This window comes from Sinocyclocheilus rhinocerous, unplaced genomic scaffold, assembly GCF_001515625.1.
Source record: "Sinocyclocheilus rhinocerous isolate Xijiao unplaced genomic scaffold, SAMN03320098_v1.1 scaffold344, whole genome shotgun sequence".
In the NCBI taxonomy this organism is placed as follows: domain Eukaryota; kingdom Metazoa; phylum Chordata; class Actinopteri; order Cypriniformes; family Cyprinidae; genus Sinocyclocheilus; species Sinocyclocheilus rhinocerous.
The window spans coordinates 2,376-26,187 of NW_015627959.1; the positions used below are offsets into that span (position 1 = coordinate 2,376).

At 36.2% G+C, this 23,812-nt stretch overlaps 2 protein-coding genes across 5 annotated transcripts in view; one reads left to right on the top strand and one right to left on the bottom strand.

Annotated features, from left to right (window-relative positions):
• Positions 1-14,905, bottom strand: part of LOC107737080 (N-alpha-acetyltransferase 15, NatA auxiliary subunit-like) — a 16,588-nt gene extending 1,683 nt beyond the window's left edge. The window contains exons 1-19 of one of the 3 annotated variants that reach the window (XM_016548481.1): positions 14,635-14,905; positions 11,607-11,691; positions 11,063-11,167; positions 9,418-9,575; positions 7,976-8,110; positions 6,686-6,839; positions 6,368-6,487; positions 6,156-6,251; positions 5,968-6,074; positions 5,812-5,884; positions 3,218-3,387; positions 2,855-3,007; positions 2,497-2,625; positions 2,188-2,401; positions 1,501-1,694; positions 1,223-1,331; positions 939-1,037; positions 624-767; positions 432-529 (exon numbers count right to left, since the gene is read on the bottom strand). In XM_016548481.1, the coding sequence (XP_016403967.1) occupies positions 432-529; positions 624-767; positions 939-1,037; positions 1,223-1,331; positions 1,501-1,694; positions 2,188-2,401; positions 2,497-2,625; positions 2,855-3,007; positions 3,218-3,387; positions 5,812-5,884; positions 5,968-6,074; positions 6,156-6,251; positions 6,368-6,487; positions 6,686-6,839; positions 7,976-8,110; positions 9,418-9,575; positions 11,063-11,167; positions 11,607-11,691; positions 14,635-14,688 (2,397 nt within the window). In that variant the 5' untranslated portion in view covers positions 14,689-14,905. Of the gene's footprint in view, positions 1-431; positions 530-623; positions 768-938; positions 1,038-1,222; positions 1,332-1,500; positions 1,695-2,187; positions 2,402-2,496; positions 2,626-2,854; positions 3,008-3,217; positions 3,388-5,811; positions 5,885-5,967; positions 6,075-6,155; positions 6,252-6,367; positions 6,488-6,685; positions 6,840-7,975; positions 8,111-9,417; positions 9,576-10,199; positions 10,351-11,062; positions 11,168-11,570; positions 11,692-14,634 lie in introns of those variants that run through there. The other 2 variants (XM_016548484.1, XM_016548483.1) reach the window with 2 other exon arrangements.
• Positions 14,906-17,360: 2,455 nt separating this feature from the next.
• LOC107737082 (calnexin-like) overlaps positions 17,361-23,812 on the top strand; it is a 13,553-nt gene continuing 7,101 nt past the window's right edge. The window contains exons 1-12 of one of the 2 annotated variants that reach the window (XM_016548485.1): positions 17,361-17,525; positions 18,089-18,262; positions 18,437-18,510; positions 18,757-18,815; positions 18,952-19,093; positions 19,175-19,256; positions 19,453-19,645; positions 19,956-20,145; positions 20,410-20,523; positions 22,400-22,556; positions 22,751-22,966; positions 23,064-23,180. In XM_016548485.1, coding sequence (XP_016403971.1) covers positions 18,089-18,262; positions 18,437-18,510; positions 18,757-18,815; positions 18,952-19,093; positions 19,175-19,256; positions 19,453-19,645; positions 19,956-20,145; positions 20,410-20,523; positions 22,400-22,556; positions 22,751-22,966; positions 23,064-23,180 — 1,518 coding nt within the window. In that variant the 5' untranslated portion in view covers positions 17,361-17,525. The other variant, XM_016548486.1, reaches the window with a different exon arrangement.

Sequence of the window (23,812 nt, forward strand, 5' to 3'; positions counted from 1 at the left end):
GCTGCACACATCTGAATATTTGGGTTGAACTGTTCTGGAACAGTGTTGTAAATACGACTTAACCACTGATTTCTAGTCGTGTCCTCTTTTGGAAGGCCAAACAAAGTAGTTTCGCTTTCACAACGAAACACAGCGTGTTCACAACATGGCGGCGGCGGTGGCAGCAACAACACACGTGAACATTTGGGTGGCGTTATGCAAATCTTCCCACATCGTGACGTAGACATGTGGGGGCGTGTTTAAATGAGCCGTTTTAGGAGGGCGTGGACCAGTCTTAACTTTTATAAAGAATATCTCTTTGGGTTTGAGACTTTAGTCTTTGCAACTTTAGGGATCTTATCTATTCACGAACAGCTTCCAGCTCCAAAGAAAAAGGAAAACTTGAAATCGCATCATATGACCCCTTTAAGGTCATGTAGCCCATCATGTACCTGAATATTTCTGTTGTTCAGTGATTCATCAAGTGCTATAGCCAGTTCCACCGCTTTCTTCTGTGTTGAAGGGTCTAAGTAGAACATCATTTTGGCAGCTGTAAAGCAAGAAAAAAAGGTGAAATTGAACATTGAACATGAAAAAGTAGCAGTTTAAAAGTTGTGAGCATATAAAGTGTTGTGTATGTGCACCTGCTACTCGGTGAGGGATGGAATTGAAGTGCTTGGTGAGGAAGGCCTGGTTGAAGCTCTTAGCATTACTTTCCCCAAACAGCCTGGAGATTTCCTGCTTGAGAACCATGCTGACCGATTCTGCTAGGTCTTTACTTTCGGACACTGTTAGCCAATCAACAGGAACACATTACCAACCAAATTTGCAATTCAACCAACGCATGGAGGTGAACATGGTGTCAAAAGCAACACATTAAGACATAATAGTGACTGATTGATAAAATGTAAAGAAAATACAACCAAACTAATAGCAAGAGGCACCTTGGGTTCACTCACCTCCTTTAAAGAAGCGCACTAGACACTGGTGAAGCCAAGGGTGGTCCGGGTCTATTGCATAAGCCCTCTTCACTGACTGCAGCATTAACAGGTACTTTTCTGTGAGGAAATTGAGGACAAGGAACACTGAAATTATGCAGCTATTCAAGTTGAGATGTAGCAACAGATAATTTGTTTCGAATTCTGACGTTCATCCAAGAGAAATGGATTATTAAAAAAGGAAAACTATTATTAGACTGTACAAATGGAGATGAGAATGGAGTTCAGAGATGTAAAGCATGTACCTTTCCTAAAGTAGATCTCAAAGGCCAGAAGGTGTGTGTCTATCTTATTTTTCACCAAGTTTTTCAAGGGTGTCAGAAACTTTACAGCTTCATCTAATGGGTTCTCCACCTTAAAAATGAAAGAGAAACAAAATATTTTTTGTCCAAGCACAAAGAACAGGCTTCGAGTTTCTCCGAATTTCCCCTTGGTATTCCTACTAAAGAGATGAACTGTGTTGAAAATCTTTCAGATGAAGAATTCCCCACTTTCACAAACATTCCTCTCAAAACAAACACACCCTGGCCAGTTTCTCTGGTATAAGTTCCTCTTTAGGTCCGCCGATCTCTTCGTCATCATCCTCTTTTTTCTTTTTCTGGTTCTTTAACTGTTTCTCTTTCTCCGCGTTCTTTTTTTCTTCCTCCAGCTGTGCTTTCTTCTGTGCTCTCCGTTGCTTGTTCCTTAACTTCTTCAGTTCTTTGTCAGTCAGGTTCCCTGTTTGGAAAACCCAAGCAACATTGAGCACACTTCTTTTTATAAATAATCAAGGTAATTGCAACTTTTCCCCCCTCACACTATTCGGACTGTTTTCTCACAATTTAATTTAAAAGACTTTTTTCTCAGAACTGTGAGAAAACGGTCTGAGAAAAAACTAATTGCAAAATAAACACTTTGGAAAATAAACTCAAAATTGCTAAATACAAACTCAGAATTCTGACTTTGTTTCTTTGAATACTAAGTCTACATCTCATAATTCTAACTTTCCCCCCCTCTGAATTCTGAGTTTACATCTCGCAATTCAGTTTTGTCATTTCCACCACAGAACAAAAAAATACTAAATTGTGACTTTTTCGTCTCACTATTCAGACTTTCCCCCCTCACAATTCTACAAGTATAAAAGTCAGAATTGTGAGATGAAAAAGTCACAGTTACCTTAATTTTTTAATCTGTAGCAGAATCTGGCTTCCATAGATTTATGGCATATTACCGGTATCAGCCTGTAGTTCCTTGCTGTCATCCGTTAGCGGGTTGTCATGCAGGTTGAGGTAGATTTGGATTGCGGTTTGTGAGGCTTTGAAGTAGAATGGGTGCATACGTAACACGTCCTCCAGTTTTAGCAGGTCCACATAGGAACGCAGCGTCATCTTCCGCATACAGTACGTATGGAAGTCAAACTGGTCATCTGTTATCTCTACAAAGTGCTGTTATGAACGAATGTGAGAGCGAAGTAATCAGATGAGGAGGTAAAATCAGCACACAAATACCATGATATAATGACAAAGCAAAAATGACTGACCCTTTCAATCTCATGGCATTTTTTCAGCGCTTCTCCATATTTCTTCATGGATTTATAGGCCAGAGCACATTCAGTCTGGAACCACATGCACTGCATCTCATTCAGATTCTCTACCGCAGACGCTCCCTCCTGAGAGAGAGGAACAGAGCAGTTACACACAAAACACCGGTGAGTAGAATATAGGGCTGCACGATAAATCGCATGCGATATTTAACGCGCATCTTATCAGTAGGTGACGGAGATTTACCGCTGATTACAGAACCGGCTTTCTGACAAGATGCGCGTTAAATATCGCATGCGATTTATCGTGCAGCCCTAGTAGAATATATACACGAATGTACGCACACATTTCCCTTACCCTTGTGAACTTGGCGCACATTTCCTCAGCCTCCTTGACCAGACCTGCTTTAAGCAGGTACTTGGCGCATTTAGAGTTAATAAAACGGTCTGCTGTGTCCAGGGCCTGAGCTTCGTCCATCCAACGAGCTGCTTCCCGGATGTTCCCAGCATGCTGAGTGAGGAAAATACAAACGGGACCCAATGGAGCCGGGATATGACAATCAAATCACTGAACCCACCTAATTATTCTGCATTTCTTTTAATTAGTCACACTGTTTGGTGAGACACAGTTGTTGCAATCATCGCTTCAATTAGCATACTGCGATTTGAATTAAAAGAATTTCCAAAATGGTAATTGTATGCAATGTGTTTTGGACATCACCTTGTATATCTTGGCTTTAATGAGGAAGAGTTCTATCAGAGTAGGTGTGCTCTCAATGGCAGCATTGATGTAGTCGAGAGCCATGGTGTGCTGGCCGATCTGATCATAGTGCTGAGCCAGGAAATACTGCACCCAGAGTAACGTAGTGGGCGGCTCTTCCTTGCCATCATCTATATGTAAACATCAAAAGAACCAATCAGGTAATACTAATGCACTAACACATCAGGTGGCTCACCAAAGCGTCAAATTTTTCATTATTTAATTTCTCCATAATTTCCCATTATAATGTTTGTTTAAAAAAAAAAATTTATATATATATCTGGGCTTGACAATAAGGACTGCCAGATGGCACGGGGACAGCGTGAAAGACTTGGGACAGTTCACAGATTTGTCATTGGCCCGATCGGGCCACTGCTGCATTGTCACAAAAGTTTAGCATTTGCACGTGTTTTTATGCCTTGCTAATTTAAAAATTATAAAAGCATTCAAGCAAGACGCGAAAGACGACTACATTAAGTACTCGTGCGCATTCTTGTGCTTGAAAGGACAAATATATATGAAAGTATGTCAAAATACCCGTCTTGGCGAGTAACTTTTGTAGCTTTACAATGGTTAATATTAGGGATGTAACGATTCACTCAACTCATGATTCGATTCACGATTTTGATTTCACGATTCGATTCATAATTTCAATTTTTAACAAAATGAGATTTAAGACAAATTATAAATTAAATGTGTCCTTTTATTACAGCAGGGCTGCAGTCATGAACTTTAATATGCATTATGCAGAGGCAAGACGAAAAGAAAAAATACCATCTAAACTTTTCTAAAGACAGTAAGTTCCCCTCAGACATGCATTCATATAAACTCCTACCCCTAAATGAATCGCGATTTGTTTAGCATCTCAACCGATTTGAATCGTCACATATTTGAATCGATTTTCAACCGGCTCGCGGTTAATCGTTACATCCCTAGTTAATATATATTTAATTTACACAGTGGAGTACAGATACACCATTCGACTGGCCATTTACTGTTTTATTTCAACCGATTTTCGTTCCGGGCTTGCATACAAACTGCACTGCAATCATAGTTCAAAATGTCATTTGTGTGTAAATATTACTTTGTGTGTAAACGGATGTTACCAGAGGCCAGAGACACTGAAGACAGACGCAAATATTAGAAAACACTGTAGCAGGCAGAGCAAGATCACTGTTCACAATGTGCAAAATATTGAAAGAAAATCCTAAATGTTGAATTAGGGGTTTATATGAATGTATCTCTGTGGGGAACTGACTGTCTTCAGAAAAGTTTACATGGTGTTTTATGGATTTAAGGTAATAAGTACAGCGGTAACCAAGGAAGTGCTGTTCCATAAGCACCACACCTGCTGTCAGAGAGTGAATTTGCATTCTCATTCAGCCCATCTGGTGTTTTTCAGAAAGCATCATTTCATTTGTATCTTTGTTCTAAACATTAATTTGTGCTATTGCTTGTAATTTGTTCATTTGTTCTTATTTACTGACTGTTCACTTGTCTTTAATAATGTTTGAACTAGGGCTGTGCGATATGGACAAAAAAAAACGATCGCGATTTCTTTGATCAATTTTGCGATTTCATAAATGCATTCAGTGTGAATTTGAAACATATTTCAATACGCTTGTTTTGTTTACTGTGGAGACGTGCTGAAATGGCGTTTGGTCTCGTACTGTACGACCTTGTCAGTGTCGTGCGCTTTGCTTGGCCATTTGTTGGAATAAACAGGAAAGTGTGTTCAAGCGCCAGCAAAACAGTGTAAAGAAACAGTCTTTGTGAGAAGCAGTCAATCAGCAGAAGTTAAAAGCAGCTTGGAAGTGTATTTCTAAATGACTAAAAGTAAAAGTAAAGTAAAGTATTTCCAAAAGAAAACCAATTAGAGCTTTATCAAGAAGCTGTAAAATGGCTGTAGAACAGCCATAAGGCAAAAATATAGCTGCAAGCAGCAATTGCGGGGCCAAGCTCTCCAGAGGCCAAATGAGGAGCTAAGCATGGCATGGAGCATCAGACCAAATGTAACAATGAGTAATAAAAGCAATTTTAGGATGATTGTAATTGAAATGGCTGAAAAATCGTAAATACAACCACTAGTAATATGATTAAATGGCTTATCACTTTTGACCAACAGGTGGCGCTATAATCAAATCATTTTGGTGTGTTCTGTGTGAGGTGACAAATGTACTTACAAAGTTTGGTGTCAATATGTCAAATATTTGCAGAGATACAGCCTCAGATGCAGTTTGGCCCTATGCCTAAAATTTGTAATGGCGCTGTACGAAAACATATATATATAACAAAAATAAACTTTGTAAACAAGTAATTTATAGCTTTAAAGAAACAAAAACATCGAAAAGTGACATTTAAACTGTGAAGTTCCGTATGAAATTATTGACTTGATAATACAAATTTTGAGGAGGTTTTGTGTTCTGAAAGTTAAAGTACAGATTAATATTTTATTTAAAAAATTAAATTAAATTTGATTCCTCATGACATGGCCCTAATATTTCAAACCATAAAAAAAGTAAATAAATGGAATAAAGAAAAAAATATCAACATACCATCTGGGCTGAACATTCGACTGCTCCGTAAGGACGTTTCAAAACCAACAACTAAGTCTTCAATTATTGACACCTGCAATTTACACAAATTGTGAAAAACACATCTGGACAACAACCCTAGTTAGTATGTTCTGTGTAAGTTGATTATGTCCTCACCTTCTCTTTGTCCTGATAGAGAGATCGGAGTGTGGTGAAGACGGGAGGACAGCCCTTACTGAAGTTCATTCTTAAATATCTATCTAGACACTCCCGAAACTTATCTCCTAAACAATACAGAAACAATTTCATTCAAATACGTACAACTTGCAGAAGAAGCTGATGTATTATTAGGAAACACTGCCTACCAGACAGGAAGCTGAGTGGTAATCTGAGAGGTACGAGGCCTTTAGGGTATTTCTCCCAGGCCTCCTCATAGATTTTCAGCTTCTCTTCTGTACTTGCTGAAAAAACACCAGAATTGCTGTGTTTTGTTAAATGGTTACTAATGTGTGTATAAGACGAGAGATCAAAAATATGCAGACAAATCATTTTTTTGTGTGTGTGTGTGTGTGTGTACCAGGCTTGAGGGCTTTTTCCAGGCCATGGTAATAAGACCAATTTTCAGGATTTCTCTCCTGTAGTCGATTGTACACATCTGCCGCCTCTTCAAACCGTTCCAGACTCAACAGCAGCTCCCCTACACATCCACAACACGAAGAGAGAAAGTAAAAAGAGAGAGAATTTTCCATAGGGCATCACAAACAGGAAGTCAATCTGCTTGACAAGCAAAATGTGAATAGGAAAAACTGCATAATGGACAAAATCATATAAAAGCAGAAGAAGAAAAAAAAGAAAAAATGTGGAAGATGAAGAAGAAAGAGGCGCACTGATGTACCTTTGGTTTCCTCCACGGCCAGTTTATCACAAATCTGTTTCTCGTAGGTGGTGAGATGCTCCAAAGCTTCTCTGAAGAGTCCCGCCTCCCTCAAGACCTGATTCTGATACAGAAGCAGCTCACTGTACTCATAATCCACCTTGTCAGGGGACGTCTGAAAAATCAAACATTCATAAACATCATAAAAAACAAATACAGAAAGGATTTGTTGTGTAAACTAATCCCTCTGAAGCACTATATAACAGTTAGGAATCTTTTATTTAGCCTGCCAACTTGTAGTTTCCAGTTGTGCTAGAAACCAATGAGAGGAAGTAAGCGTCTTATCTTGGACGCCACAACAATCGTTTGCCATTGTGTTGCCTGTTGACCTGGAGTGGCAGGTTGACGTCTTCACAATACCTCATTAACCACTCCTGTGACCTCTGTCCCTGTTCTTTCAAATCTATTCCAAGCAAACAGGGATATAAAAAAAATACATGTACTTTGATACTAAGCTGGATATTTCTTGCATGCTCTGAGAGTGTTTGTGTCTTGATACAATGCAGAAGTGTGCAGAAAATTCCCTCCACTTTCATATCAAATCTCCACTGTCCTATGTAATAAACACAAAACACAATAAGATAAAAAGTCTGTCCTTAATATTAGTCAAACAACAATATTATGAAAAACCGTAAATGTCTTTTTTTTTTTTTTTGAAAAACTTGAACGAGCATTTAAGTTAATTTAATACTTTTACTTGTTATTGTTAACTAAAATAATTAAAAACTGCTGCATGATTGAAATAAAGCTGATATAAAATAAAATAGAAATATTAGATGAAAAACGAAAATTAGAAATGTTGCCGTGGTTACTAACTGAAATAAATTTAAGCACTAAAATTACTAAAACAAAACTAAATAGAAATATGTAAATACATAATAAAAAATATAAATTTAAAATAAAAAATAAAAACCTAATTAAAAAAAACAAATGCACATAATATAAAAATATTAAAATTAAAAAAAAAGAATTTGTACAAATTTATAAATGTGTACAAATAATACTTAATATGACTGGTACATACCATTGTTTTAATTTAATTTGCCTCTGACTTTTCACAATCCATGTTGTTTCAAAGCATATTATATTTAATGTGTTCATTAACATACTTGTTTTCACTATCAGAAATGAGGGATTAAGATGTTGTTTTCAGTGGTACTGGCATGAACTACTAACATTTTGGTATTGTGACCACCCCACAAAATTGAGAGCACAAATCTTGCTGTATCTGCCCGTCATGTCTGCATTTACCTGTTGTGTTTTTCTAAACTCCTCAATGATTTTGGCAGCCATCTCATAGTCCTCCAAGAGGTGATACGCAATGGCGTAGCCAATCCATGACGCTCGCTGGGCTGGCCGCAACTGCAGCAGCTGATACCGGGTCTCCTATAAGAGAGTCAATGCAGTCAGAACGAGGGCTTTCACTGCTGTTAGGATTAAAAGGTTCAAGCTTTATAAAGTTCTTGCTGAATGTAGAGGTGAAATTAGACCCCTTTCAAAATAATGTAACCAAATACCATTTAAAACTACAGAATAACACAGTGGAGCCATATTGCGCAAAGCCCAAATCTGAAAGGCTTTCATTTAAGTGATAAAAGCAGGTATCAGAGTAGCCTGAGGGTATGAAACATTAAGCACCCACTTTATCATACTGCAGAAGACAAAGAAATAAAGACACAAGAGAGGAGGAGAGAGAAGCAAGCTCAAGAGACAGGAAATGAACATTGCTGATTCATAGCCCCCGTATTTGGCCCAACATACACATGCATTGCTTTGCGTTTCACCTCAAAATTGTGCAATAATATGGGGCTATTAATTACACTGATGCAATAAATATAAATTTTTTCAATATATTTTACATATTAAACAGAAATATTGCAATTTAAGATAACTTTTCTATTTTAACATTTTAAAATGTATTTTATTTCTGTGAAGGCAAATCTGAATTTTTAGCAGCCATTACTCCAGTTTTCAGTGTCAAATGATTCTTCAGAATACAGTTTATATAATTATGTGTTGATTCACACGACGCAAGGAATCTTGATTTCAAATTCTGAATTGAATTTATTTTAAAGAGAAGTAAACATTCAGTAATAAAATAAGAACAAACAAATTGAGCAATAGCATAAATAAATACAGCAGAATAAATATACAATTATACATTTACTAATATTTTCATAGTAAATTTCTTAATATTAATAATATTAATAATAATGATTAGGAAAATCTTAGGATTAGGATAATTATTATTCCTAATAATAATAATAAAAATATTAAGTCTACATTTAGTATTCAGGTACAGAAATACTACAGAAATTGAATAAAGTAATGAAACGTAAAATAACACTGGACAGTCTTCACTCTTACGAACGTTATTCACTCAAGAATTGACATCTCTTAAAAAGCTGATTCATTCATGCTATTTATGAAATTACAGTCTCACGGAAACTTTTCAAAATACTGATTTGATCTTACAATCTGTGTGGATTACTAAAACTACATGCTTTAAGTTGATATTGTTTGAGGGAACCTCCCGCATTATAAAGGCAGAAACTGCAGGGAATAGAAATTGTGCGCATTACCCACAATTTCTTTCAAAAGAATCATATTGAACCCAATAAAGAATTGAAAAATTCTGCAATGTACTGTACTGTTCAGCAAATAAAATGAAACGTACTCATACACACACTCACCCTGTAACCCTCCAGGTCTCTCATTTGGATCTGCAAGAGGGAGAGATCTCGAAGGATCTGCAAGTTGTCTTTGTCCCATTTTAGTGCGTTTCTGTAGCATTTAATAGCCTCGTCGTACTTCTTGTCAGACCTCTGGAGCAAACCGTACACGTGCCAGCCTGAAAATGTCACATTAAGGACAGCAGGGGAACTTTGCAGAGACACTACAGAGCTGATGACAGTACAATACTGTGCCCAGGACAATCACTAAAATTTGCACGGCCAGAGACATATATAAAGATCCCCATGCAATATATATTAAGACAGCTATACGTTTCATTTATACTATGGAGAAGGCAGAATGATAGTAAGCAAAAATAAATAAAGTTGCATGAACAACATGTTACAAATTTACATAATTGGCTTATACTACATATTTTCATCAAGGCCAGTCTCCATTAATAAAAATTCAAGAAAATATCTAACATTAAGCTGACTTGGTCGGTCTTCTGTCTACCCATCCTTAAACCTGAACAGAAACATCTTCAATTAAATTCAAATAAATATAAGCATTTAAAAAAAAAAACTGTGGTAATGGTGTCTCATGAAGAAAGAGCCAATAGAGGCTTCAAATTGAGACAAATACTGAAGTGCTAATTCTGCTGCTGTGAACATGAGGAAATAAACTCATTCCAACTGCTCCAACACATGGACCATTATCATTACCATTATCATACTACTGTGTATAAATGTCAAACCGAAAGCTTTCAAATGTGTGTGTTGGTCTCTATATCCAAGGATACAGACATGGCTCTTCAGGTCATTTCGGAGACCTCTGCGGACAAGTTCATAGGCTTCTTCTTTCTTCCCCAGGCAGTTCAGGGTCAGGCCTTTCATCGCCAGTGTCTCTGCAAAGATCATAACCTTTACCTTACCCATTAACCCTTAGTAAGCTTACATGGGATAAGTAAACAAACCCCTACACCTTTCACTCAAGAATGTTATGTTGAAGACAATCAAATTTCAGCTGATAACTTTGATTATAAAAATGTCACATTAAGGACAGCAGGGTAACTTTGCAGAGACACTACAGAGCTGATGACAGTACAATACTGTGCCCAGGACAATCACTAAAATTTGCACGGTCAGAGACATATATAAAGATCCCCATGCAATATATATTAAGACAGCTATACGTTTCATTTATACTATGGAGAAGGCAGAATGATAGTAAGCAAAAATAAATAAAGTTGCATGAACAACATGTTACAAATTTACATAATTGGCTTATACTACATATTTTCATCAAGGCCAGTCTCCATTAATAAAAATTCAAGAAAATATCTAACATTAAGCTGACTTGGTCGGTCTTCTGTCTACCCATCCTTAAACCTGAACAGAAACATCTTCAATTAAATTCAAATAAATATAAGCATTTAAAAAAAAAAACTGTGGTAATGGTGTCTCATGAAGAAAGAGCCAATAGAGGCTTCAAATTGAGACAAATACTGAAGTGCTAATTCTGCTGCTGTGAACATGAGGAAATAAACTCATTCCAACTGCTCCAACACATGGACCATTATCATTACCATTATCATACTACTGTGTATAAATGTCAAACCGAAAGCTTTCAAATGTGTGTGTTGGTCTCTATATCCAAGGATACAGACATGGCTCTTCAGGTCATTTCGGAGACCTCTGCGGACAAGTTCATAGGCTTCTTCTTTCTTCCCCAGGCAGTTCAGGGTCAGGCCTTTCATCGCCAGTGTCTCTGCAAAGATCATAACCTTTACCTTACCCATTAACCCTTAGTAAGCTTACATGGGATAAGTAAACAAACCCCTACACCTTTCACTCAAGAATGTTATGTTGAAGACAATCAAATTTCAGCTGATAACTTTGATTATATCATTGCAGTATAAAAATATACAAATATGTATGTTTTTATGCAGTATTAATGTGCCAGACTGAAATTTGGCTATTTTGAAATGATCAGTATCCGTGATAACAGCCTTATTGGTCATTCTGCCCAGTCACTCATTTTTGTCTCATCAACGGACATGGATATGACATGTTCGAGTGAATATTGTTTAGAATATGTTCATTTCAATTCATTTAGATTTGTGTCCATGTTATTCAGATTAAATTGTATAGGCAGTGAAATCCAAGTGTACCTGTATGTCAAGAACTCTTCCAGGTGGGGTTCTTACCTCCATGTTCTGAGAACTTGGGATTGGAGAGAATCTGTTTGCAGAATTTCAGTCCATTTCTGTACTGCTTGTGTTCATAACATCTCTGATGACATAAAGAGAGATTAAAAAAATAAATACTTACAATTTACAAAAAACAAACATCTAGGACAGTGTTGTTGTTGTTGTTGTTAACTAAAACTTTTAAAATAATTATCTTTGATTGAAATGAAGGTGAAAAAAATATCTCTGAAAATAAACATCTCAAAAACTAGAAATGTATAGTATTGGCAACTAACTGATGTACTAAAATTAAAAATGAAATAAAAACACATGAAAGCTAAATTGAAATAATAAAAAGAAAAACATTATAAATGCGCATTCCTAAATATTAAAACTTGAATCAAAATTAAATCTAAAAAAATAAAATAAAATAAAAATTAATTCAAAATAACAAAATACTAGTATATTAAAATACTATCATATAACACTATATAAATATAAATAAAATAGGCAAACTTTTTATGTTGGCAATTAAGAGTTCTGGTAATTAAAAAAAAGAAAGAAAAGCCAATGGATGCGATGAATGCATATACAGAAGAAAATGCACTTTTTTTTAGATTACTTTCATGATTTTTATATTACATGTATTCATTTTATATTCATTTGAACTTTAGTCACTTATGGCTAGTGCTTTCTAAAGACAATCCATGGCAGGCTAAACTTGATACACACACACACAATCGCGCTATCCCCTGCAAACTATGTAAATAATGGTAATTTACTCTGAGCAGTTCTATTTGGAGCAGCTTCTGTTTCCTCTTTATTACACAGGCCTCTGCTCAGCCAGCAGGTGGTGAGATCACTAACATCACTTCATTCTGTCAGCAAATCTGGAATATGCTTTTCCACATTCAATACAGCACTACAGAATCACTGACTTCAGATCAGTTCAGGGCATCCTATATACCACAACCTTAAAAACAGAGGCTTTGGAAACTATCAAGACAGCAGCCCCCACAATATGACATGATTTCAGATGCTAACAACTTTGTGTTAGGGGCTTAGCACAATAGAACAATGAATTCAAAATGTTAAAGTACACCACCTACTACAGTTTCCTATAGAAATGCAAACAATCTAGCTTCTCTTAATAGACGAATTATTTTAAGCTTGTGTTATATAGTTATTATAAAGTCACACATTATGATGTGTCACACATCAGAGATTGAAACAAAATATTCAACTATAAGCCAAAGATTAAATTTCAGAAGCAAAGCATGTTTTTACATTTTGATGAAAGACAAATGTTTATTTCTTTGAAATAACATTCCCAGATTAATTTTTGCAAAATAAGACCAGGAACATTAAGGAATATTAGGTTATTAAGTAAAGCGCACTTTCACTCTCTGACAGCAGATGGCGCTAAACTGCAGAAATGATAATAATAATAATAATAATAATAATAATAATAATAATAATAATAATAATAATAATAATAATAATAATAATAATAATAATAATAATAATAATAATAATAATAATAATAATAATAATAATAATAATAATAATAATAATAATAATAATAATAATTCATTTAAACGCAGCCGTTACCCCGGAAACCCCGTAAACAAAGCAGCTGCACTACTTTCTGTTTATCCCTATTATATAACAAAACAATCCAGCTGCCTGTCCTAGTTTCAGATATAACAATGTTCAACAATCTGTCAAAGTTGACTAATGACACAGAAATATGAAATCCACCTCATGTAGTGATCAAAGTACAAATAGGCCTAATTTTTTCAAAATGACTCATTTAATATTATGTTGAATTAATATAGATTAAATTGCAGAAATTGTGATGCATGTATATTTACTTTAAGCAAGGTTAAATAGTGTGATATATTGGCCTATATATAAATAAAAATCAATAATGGTCGACCACAACTTTAAAGTTCAGCTAAATCATTCAGTGGATTCATGGTGACAATGTGATTAATCATACAGATCAGATATACTGTCTGAGCATAAACACTCATATACTATAAAGAATTTTACATGATAAAAAACTACTACTTCCGTGTGGAAAATTTTGCAGTTTTGTATTTTGCAATTTAGATAAATGAACTAAGAGTGATCATGCATAAAACTCTTTTTAAACATTTGAGCATCATTGGTTTTTGTAGACTTGCCTTGTTATAAGTACAGTTCAACATTGCATATGCATGAAATAGACTGCATATGCAAGGCTTATCCAAATCTAATACATTTAAAGGTCTGCAATCAGAAAAGCCATGCAAAGTCCTTCAAATTAGTCTTAAGAAACATGGACAATATAGGCAAAATGCAGCTAACACAATCACAGTCATTTGTTTTAAGAGCCCTGGCTGACAAAATCCTTAATCAAGTCAGCAGTTTAAATTATTACATATATAATAAGGAGTGAAAAGACCGTGAATGAGGCGTGTATAAACTCGTAGAGTGTTTGTAGCTCTGAAGTTGAGCATCACTAAACTTCCAGGTTTTCCTTCAGCAGAAACCGTGCAAACATGTTAATCTCTTCCTAACATCTCAAACAACTCCGGAATCAAACTCACTAAATCAAAACTCGACTAAAATTGTAATTGTACAGAAATAGCCTGAGAATGTTTAAGAGTGGTTTGCTGGATGAACAGGCCAGAGACTGACTTGAGCCACTTATATGCAACATTTAGCCTCACAGCAGAGCAGCTTGACCGTATAAACGTAGTGCTAATGGAGTTTAAAATAAAATAAACGAAGACTACAAGCCTCGTATGGTTTTATCCAACCACTGGCAGTCCCTTTCCAACAGCTTTGTGTCTGTATGTTAAGCTACATCAACACACTGACAGCTAGCAGCTAATAGGCTAAAAGCTAACCTCCATTTGACAGAAAGCGACTCTTTGATTGTTCAGTTTTGCACGCACTAAAAAGTGCTGCATTAACAGCTCTCTATCACACTCATGACGGCAGACCGCGGGATTTATTTGGAAGATGGATGTTGTTGCACTGAAGTATTAGCACTCACCAGGATCCTCTTGAACAGAGCGTTTTCTTTGGGAGGCAGAGTGACTGTCGGCATCCTTTACACTCTCTCTATCAGCACATGTGAAATGAGTGCGGGTGTGTGAGGCAGCGTCTTCCTGGATTTTTACCCCCTTGTTCTCTGAGTCCTCGCTCGGCTCGATTTAGTGCCCGTCTCGGACTAACTAACCCAGCCCTCACGTGGTGACAGAAAAGCCCCCTTTGAGCCCAAAATGGCCGATGCGGCGCTTCTCCTCCGGGTCAAGCTCCTCTGCTGCTCGTCACAGACAGCAGGGGGCGCGCCATTTGTAGGTCATATATTTTTTACTATGAATAGTCAGATGAAAATAAACAACAATAGAGAAATGTTTCCTTTATATAATGAAAAAAAAAAAAAAGTATAATTAGTTAAATTGTATGTAATCAGTAATTAGAAAAAAAAAAAAGGGGCTACATCCTCACGTGGTGACAGAAAAGCCCCCTTTGAGCCCAAAATGGCCGATGCGGCGCTTCTCCTCCGGGTCAAGCTCCTCTGCTGCTCGTCACAGACAGCAGGGGGCGCGCCATTTGTAGGTCATATATTTTTTACTATGAATAGTCAGATGAAAATAAACAACAATAGAGAAATGTTTCCTTTATATAATGAAAAAAAAAAAAAGTATAATTAGTTAAATTGTATGTAATCAGTAATTAGAAAAAAAAATAAGGTGCTAGATTCTAATAAAATAAAACACAAGGTGGCCTTCAATTTTATAACATAGAAATAATATACATTTATACAGTCATTCTTGAGACATGGGACAAAACAGGTCCAGCAAGGGTAACTGCTATTAGGTTTAAAAATAAAAAAAATTCAATTTTAAATGTCATGAGGGATTAATAATAGAATGTATTTAATACAATTATCACCTTCAATTTAATTTTCTCATTATTATACCAAATCTATGTTTCTTAATGTCCTCTCACTACATCTAAAACAGTGTGTCCACAGAGAAGGGTTCAATTATTCATATGCAATAAAATGGATAAAAATGTTTTTTAATGATGAAAAAGAGCTTGTTTTATCAAAAGCAGCACTTAATAATATCTCCTATCAAAACAAGGTTGTCACCACCATAAGATTTTGTGTTCCAATGATATATCAAAATACTTAAATGTGACTCTTGAATAAAAGCTTTATAAACAATAACATACTCACTGTTTGTTGTGTTTGTTTTAATACAGTAATTGACTGATTCAATGTATTTGATAGTTAAAATTACTACAAATTCAGGTTTTCGTCACCTCCGTCAGATGTGTCAACTCCGTCAGTTCTGTCACCTCCGTCAGTTGAATATTTTGATAATATTTCATTATGATATTTTATATTTGTTGTGGAATTGTTGGTCACATGTGAAAGTGTAATCTGTCTGCTAACACGAGAATGTGTTTTGAAATGTTAAAAACATCTTGAATGCTGTTAAAGATAAAGCTGAAATTATATTACACAGTCCAAGGTAAAAAAGCACATTTTGTTAAAAAAGAGAAAAGTTGGGAGGTTGTATCAAAGCATAGCTCAGTAGCTTAGTATATATAAGATAGGCTACATAAATGTAGTTTCATTTGTCTGAGTACAAGTTTGCACCCTGTTTTGTCCCACTTCTCAAGAATGACTCTGTATTGTATAAAGTAATTTATAAAATAATAATCTTCGTCTTATGTATATGGAACTTCCCCAGTAATATTAATAGGCTCATTGCAGATATGTCAATTACATCATTATACTTCCACTCAGTTGTATTGGATTAATTTCCCCTCTATATGGAATTTTATTTCAATCCTATATCGTTTCCCTGCTTACTACAGAAATCACAGGAATAATCTACAGTCACGTCCAATACATCAAAGGATATATCATCTGCATTATTATCTACTAAATATTTTAGATATAGCTAAATTAAACAACTTCTCTGGTGTTTAACACATTGGTCAGATGCGATCTTTAAGATTTCAGGCTGCACGTTAAGGTTTGTTACCCAGACACTTAAAAATTGAAAAACTTCAAATGTGTATTTCTGTGTATTTCTGTAACATCATTACAGAATGTTGTTAATGGAGCATATATATATATATATATATATATATATATATATATGGGTGTTTTTATAATATAGACTCAACATACACTCTTAAATCAGTTTTTTAAAGCTCCTAACATGTTAATTAAAAACGGAATGCTGAATCAGTGCAGTTTCTTGCCTTTAAAAATGGGTGTGATTAGATCGACCTTTTTAAATCTTTTAAAGTGATGCATAAGCCGATTTTATTTTGTGAAAACATACATAAAAACATCTAGAGTAATACAACTACTGTTTTTTAATCACAGTAGTCAGAGGAGCAAGTGGGAGTGTATAAAAGGTACATAAAGACAGAAAAGGTTAGACAAATAAACGGCACCCTTATTTTGATAGGTGATGCGGAAGTGAGCAGATGACAGCATCTAAATAATTGCTGAATTTGGAACCACGTACTAGCATTCTACTCTTACTATTTCTACCATGTAACAATGTGGTAAAAGTAGTAGGTTAGTATGCGGTTCCGGATTCAGCGAATGCCTGGATAAATTATGGGGACTTTTATTTTGGCGTGAGATGTAAAAATGGATTTTATCATCCAGTGCAGTGGCAAAACATATATTTGCGCTAATAAATGGGACTTTTATTTTGACAGGTGTTGTGGAAGTGGGTTTTTTTTTATCGCAGAGGGGTGGTTGTCAGTGGCATCCTGCGCTTCTGATAACACTGGCTATCGCTCTCATTCATAGCGGACTCTTCGCGCCGAAACACTGGCTGACAAACCCATCCGCTTGAGCTACAGTTAACCGAAATATTGCAAATATTAATTCAGCTGGAGGAAGTGAGTGAACAAAGACATTTTTTTGGCTAAACACTTTAAACGTTGAACGTGCAGACAGCCACCACCACCATCATCATCATCTTCTTCGTCATCGTCATCACCCAGCTAACGGTACCGCAGCTAGCCGGGGGGCGTTATTATACTGTAATGTACTGTTGTACATATTATAAATGATCTTATTTAAAAAATAAAACTTCATGACGTTATTTTAAGAAACCCAAAACACCAAAGAGCTGGAGGCAGTTGTGATTAAATGTAAAATATGGCATTTAAATTGTTGTGAAGATTATCTTATTTTTCTGCTGGCATAAATGTCTGCTATTTGCTGTTCTGAGCAACTATCAATATTTAATAAAACCTTAAGTAAAATATTGAAACAGTAAACAATAAGATCATCTTCTGGTGGCAGATGTGTCGATCAATATCGGGGTCATCGTGTCATAAGATAAGATGTACCTCCACAAAGAAGAAAATGAAATGAAAAATATGACATTTTGATGGTGCATATTTTATTATTGAGGTGTTTTCTTTTGGTCATGCTCTTTTTTGCATGTTTTTTGTAGATGAAGTTGCGGTGGGGCTGGACGTGTCTCTTGTTACTCTGCATCTCCATGGCAACATGGGCCCAGAAAGAAGAGCTGGATGATGAAGAGGAGGCTCAAGTGGAAGATGGAGATGTGGACATAGAGGCAGACAGTGGAGAAAGCACTGAAGCAGATGCCAATGTGTCTTTTCAGGTAAGATACCATTCATTCAAAATATAAGAATTTGTTCAAATGGACATTTCTCATCCGAAATAATGAAATATGTATCAGAAGAGTTCTCCATGATTAGTGTTCAAACAAAATAGATAGCGTGGGCTATGAGCTTCTTCGTGTTGTATGTAAATATGCATTATTTGACAAGCGTAGGTAACATACAAGACCCCAGTTCCAACAGGAGAGGTGTACTTCACTGCGACGTTTGATGATGAATATTTGAGCAGGTTTGTTAAGCTTAATCAGATTTTTATTGCACAAATTATTCTAATAATATACACGTTTTAAAATGTGCAGCTTTTCTGCAGGCAAACTGACCAAAAATATTGATAGCTGATTCTGCACTCCTCAGAATTTTGTCCAATCAACGATGATTTAATGATCACAAAATGTATTTTGAATATATATTCTATTCACACAGCATGCTTTCTTAATTATTTATTAGCTTTTCCATGTTTTATTATTTTCTGCAGTTGGCAGGTGTCTAAAACAATGAAAGAGGATGCTGATGAAGATATTGCAAAATATGATGGTTAGTTTTCCAGCATGGTTTATTTGATTTTTGAGCGTTTCTTTATGATTATCTGTTATTAAATAATGCTGAAAATATATTTTATCCTTAACCCGACTTCTAAAAACATGTTTCTATATGTCTCTCATGCCTTTAGGTAAATGGGAGGTTGAGCCCCTGAAGGAAAACAAGGTGCCTGGTGATTTGGGCTTGGTGCTGAAATCTCGTGCTAAGCACCATGCCATCGCGGCTCTGCTTAACAGACCGTTTGTATTTAAGGACAAGCCCCTTATCGTGCAGTGAGTGGGGTTCTGAGTTGCAATTTCTATGAAATTTGAAAAATAAAGATTGTGCATTCTAACAAAATCCAATCTTTGCAGGTATGAGGTCAATTTTCAAAACGGAATTGACTGTGGCGGCGCTTACATCAAGCTATTGTCAGACTCAGAAGATTTAGACCTGGTATGTTCATCGACTGCTTTAGATGATCAGAACAGATTTATAAAAACATAACATGAAATGCAAAAAATAGATTTAATAGAAATTGAAATAGTAAGATACTGGATTTGAACAGCAGTACGATATAAAATTGCCATTGTAAAGGAAATAAGTGATATCACAAATTTTAGGGGTAATGTGTGTGTCTTTTGACTCACAGGATCAGTTTCATGACCGGACACCGTACAGTATCATGTTTGGGCCGGACAAATGTGGAGAGGACTACAAACTGCACTTCATCTTCAGACATAAAAACCCCCTTAATGGAGATGTGGAAGAAAAACATTCCAAACGAGCAGATGTTGATCTGAAGAAGATCTACACTGATAAAAAGACTCACCTCTATACACTTTGTGCGTACACTCACTTATATTCCTATAATAGAAAGCATGTGGAAACTCATTACTAATCAGTATTATTATTATTACAAATATTATATAGATACAGGTGCATCTCAATTAATTAGAATGTCGTGGAAAAGTTAAGTTATTTCAGTAATTCAACTCAAATTGTGAAACTCAATAATTGAATTAATCAAATGAAATAATTAGTGGTGAAATCTAAAAATTGTTTCACCGAATTACATATGAAATGTGACATTAATGTAATTCAATGGTAAATTATAAAATAATTATTTGTACTCTCTTCTTCTCTTTTTCTCAGTTTTAAATCCAGACAATAGCTATGAGATCTTTGTAGACCAGTCCAGTGTTAGCAGGGGAAGTCTGTTGACTGATGTCGTTCCACCTGTGAACCCGCCAAAAGAGGTTGACGATCCCAAAGACTCCAAGCCAGAGGACTGGGATGAGAGAGCCAAAATCCCTGACCCAGAAGCAGTCAAACCTGATGACTGGTGAGGACTATGAAAGAGCCAAAATGGAGAGAATGTATTTGGCAGCTTGTGTTTTCTTCCCTTTTCATTTACATGAATGTTTACATGCCAGAGTTATTTGCGTCATACAGTTGTGACTACTACCTTCACAGTTTGTATTTAATTTCACTGGTAGTCATATGAGAAGGGAACCATGTGAATTTATGATGAGGTCATCATGTTGTCTTGTCAAGAGAATAGCAGCAGTGGTATGTCAAGACCTATTTTTTTTCTTTATCTACCTAGGGATGAGGATGCCCCAGCTAAGGTGCCTGATCCTGATGCAGTGAAGCCTGATGGTTGGTTGGATGATGAGCCAGAGTTTGTGTCTGAACCCACTGCAGAAAAGCCTGATGACTGGTGAGAACTAAAGTGTTTCCTTTAATCTAGTGGCTTGTGTCAGTGCACAGTGAGGAGCTTCTCAGTAATAATGAGGATCAATTTATTTGCCAGTTTAAATATTTATTTTATAAGTACCGTAAAATAATAATGTATGGATTCTTGAAGTATGTGTGTGCGAAATTGACAGATCATATCTCAGTATTTTCTGGGATTTTACTATAGCGGGTTTAGGCCTATCGTGGACAGTTGACTGCCAAGGCTTTTCATATTATGTGTAGTGGTCAGTTCACAGCAATGACAGAAATTAACTTTTTCATTAAGGGCCAACATGTGCCACCTTAAATTGATTTCCAAGGGCATTGTTGCCGTTTTAAGGAATTTTTGTCAGTCTTTTTCTTTTTCATCAGTAAAAAAAATAAGAACACGGTCATGAATAATTTCATGAAAAATAATATTTCAGGTTGGGATGGCATAAGGACATAACAGAATTTTAAGTTTCATGTGTGTGTCTCTTTTAGAGTACTGACCAGACATGGAAATAGAAAAATACAAAGTTTGTAGACACTTGGGGTTTTATTGTCGAAAAGAGAAAATTAAAAGAGTAGAATTTATTGTGAAGTAACACATTTGAACTATTTTCAAATAATAATTTATTTTAATAGGCTAAATGACTGTCCTAACCACAACCTATAAACACACTTGAGCCAAAGCCACCGTTTACCATGTCCTAGTGTAGCCCTGAGGATGGAAACTTTGAGTTTTGTTCATTTCATTTTCTAGAAGTGCATTTTCACAAAATGATAGTAATATGAATAATATTAACATTTACAATGTGCACACATTTATTCCTGATTCCCGAATCCTCTTTCGCATCTCTTTGCGTTTGAACAGACACACACAAACAAAATTATGACAAATTACCCATCTCGACAATTGTTCTGGTAAACGTAGTCCGTTATGTATAACGTGAACGAAAACAACAACAAAAAAAATCGTTATTGGATCCGTGCATCAGGTCTTAAAGGGACAGCAGCCTATAAATACCTGCTGCTGTCATTAATGCTAATCAAACAACAAAACACAGCTTTGTTTAAGTTATAGAGAGAACAATATGCAGTGTTATTTCACACTTAATTATTACATTTCTGTGCCTGAATACTACTGCTGGACCTTGTTTTATTTGTAACTTTGTTCTGTTGTATTTATCTATGCCTGTAATTTGTGTATCTGTTCTTATTTTTTTACTTGCTGTTCACTTGTCTTTAATCATGTTTGATCTTTCTTAGTTAGGCTAGTAGTTTTTGCTGTGGCGTCAAAGAAGTATTTTTTCTTGCTGATAAATCCGATCCGTGACTCAAAAACCATGAGTTTTGTGATCCGCTGAACCACAAGTGAAATTTGACAAATGTTAAGTAGATTGCATCCCTGGATATTACTATCGGTTGTGGAACATTTCCATTGTAACGCAGCTGTCAAATATGATATAGCTACATGCTTGCAGTTTACCTCACACTCTTACAGTTAAAATAAAAGCATTGTGCTGGAATTCATGCTTGGCCTTTGTGAACATAAAAATCTTTTGATTTGATTGAACTTGATTGGCCATCTCGATCATTTTGACATTGCCTGTATTAGACCCCCGAGTCAGCTCAGATGAGAAACTCAGTTATCTTGGGTGCTGCAAATTTTGTACAATGCCAAACACATTATTATTAGGCAATTATTCCATGAATCATGTTGTACACTTCAGCCTAGACTCCCTTTCTTTGATAGAATTGGTAGACAATCATCTGTAGTACACTACGTAATACCTTATGCTTTTATTTGAACTGTATTTTTACTCCTTTTATAGCACCTTGTCGGTAATATTCTCTTCACCCCCTCTCTCTCTCAGGGATGAAGAAATGGATGGAGAATGGGAGGCTCCTCAGGTGCCAAATCCAGCATGTTCAGCTGCTCCTGGCTGTGGTGAATGGAAGCTGCCCATGATCAATAATCCTCAGTATAAGGGAAAATGGAAAGCTCCTCTCATAGACAACCCCAACTACCAGGTATTGACATCTGGAGATGTTGCTAAAGCACCCATATTTTAATCAGTACAAGCAAATGTCACACTCAGCCTGTCTTTGTTGTAAACTGCCATTGTTTTAGCCACATTTTTAATTAATGAGTTGGATACACTGGCCAAAAGTCTTTAAGTATCACAAAAAAATGATATTCAACGACTTTGTGTCTTTGTTTAAAGGGTGTGTGGAGTCCACGGAAGATTGCAAACCCTGACTACTTTGAGGATCTTCATCCGTTTAGCATGGAGTCATTCAGAGCTGTGGGTCTGGAGCTGTGGTCTATGACTTCTGACATTTACTTTGACAATTTCATCATTACCTCGGAAAAGGAAGTGGCGGACCGCTGGGCAGCAGACAGCTGGGGACTCAAAAAACTGGTGGCTAGTGCCAATGAGGTATGCCTCTGCCTCTCACCCACGTTTTGCTCTGGGCATTATTGCTCATTGGGCTTTAGTTCACTTGACGTACTTCGACTGTCTTTTTCTGTCTTAGCCTGGAGTGTTGAGTCAGTTGGCACTGGCTGCGGAAGAGAGGCCCTGGCTGTGGGTGGTTTACATCCTTACCGTTGGTTTGCCTATTGGACTGGCTGTGCTCTTCTGCTGGCCAAAGGTATGCCCTGACCCCACAGAGGAGATCCCATTCAATGCAAAATAAAACATTTGATATAGCAGGCCTGAGGTACAGCTATATTTAGGCTGTCAGTATTTTGCTGTGAATCATATAGATGTGTGGGTACAGCGTAATAATTCATTACATGATCTGTTTTCATCACAACAGAAAGATTCTGTCCTGTTTAACCATAATCAAAGCGGATAACAAGAGACGCAGAATAAAACAAACACTCTGCCTACACACATGCACAATTAACTGTACACATTTGCATTGCATTTACATTTTACATGTATTCATTTAACAGACTCTTTTATTCAAAGTGACTTACAAATGAGGACTACACAAGTGATTCATCCCGAGGAGAACTGCTGAAACACACTGCACCAAAATTTGCTAGAACATACAGTACAGGTCAGCACAGATATGTGGGTTTAAAGCAGGGCTGGGCAACTTCGGTCCTGGAGGGCCACTGTCCTGCAGAGTTTAGCCCCAGCCCTAATCAAACACACCTGTGTGTAGATTTCTAATCTTGAAGACATTGATTAGCTTGTTCAGGTGTGTTTGATTAGGGTTGGAGCTAAACACTGCAGGACAGTGGCCCTCCAGGACCGAGTTTGGGCACCCCTGCC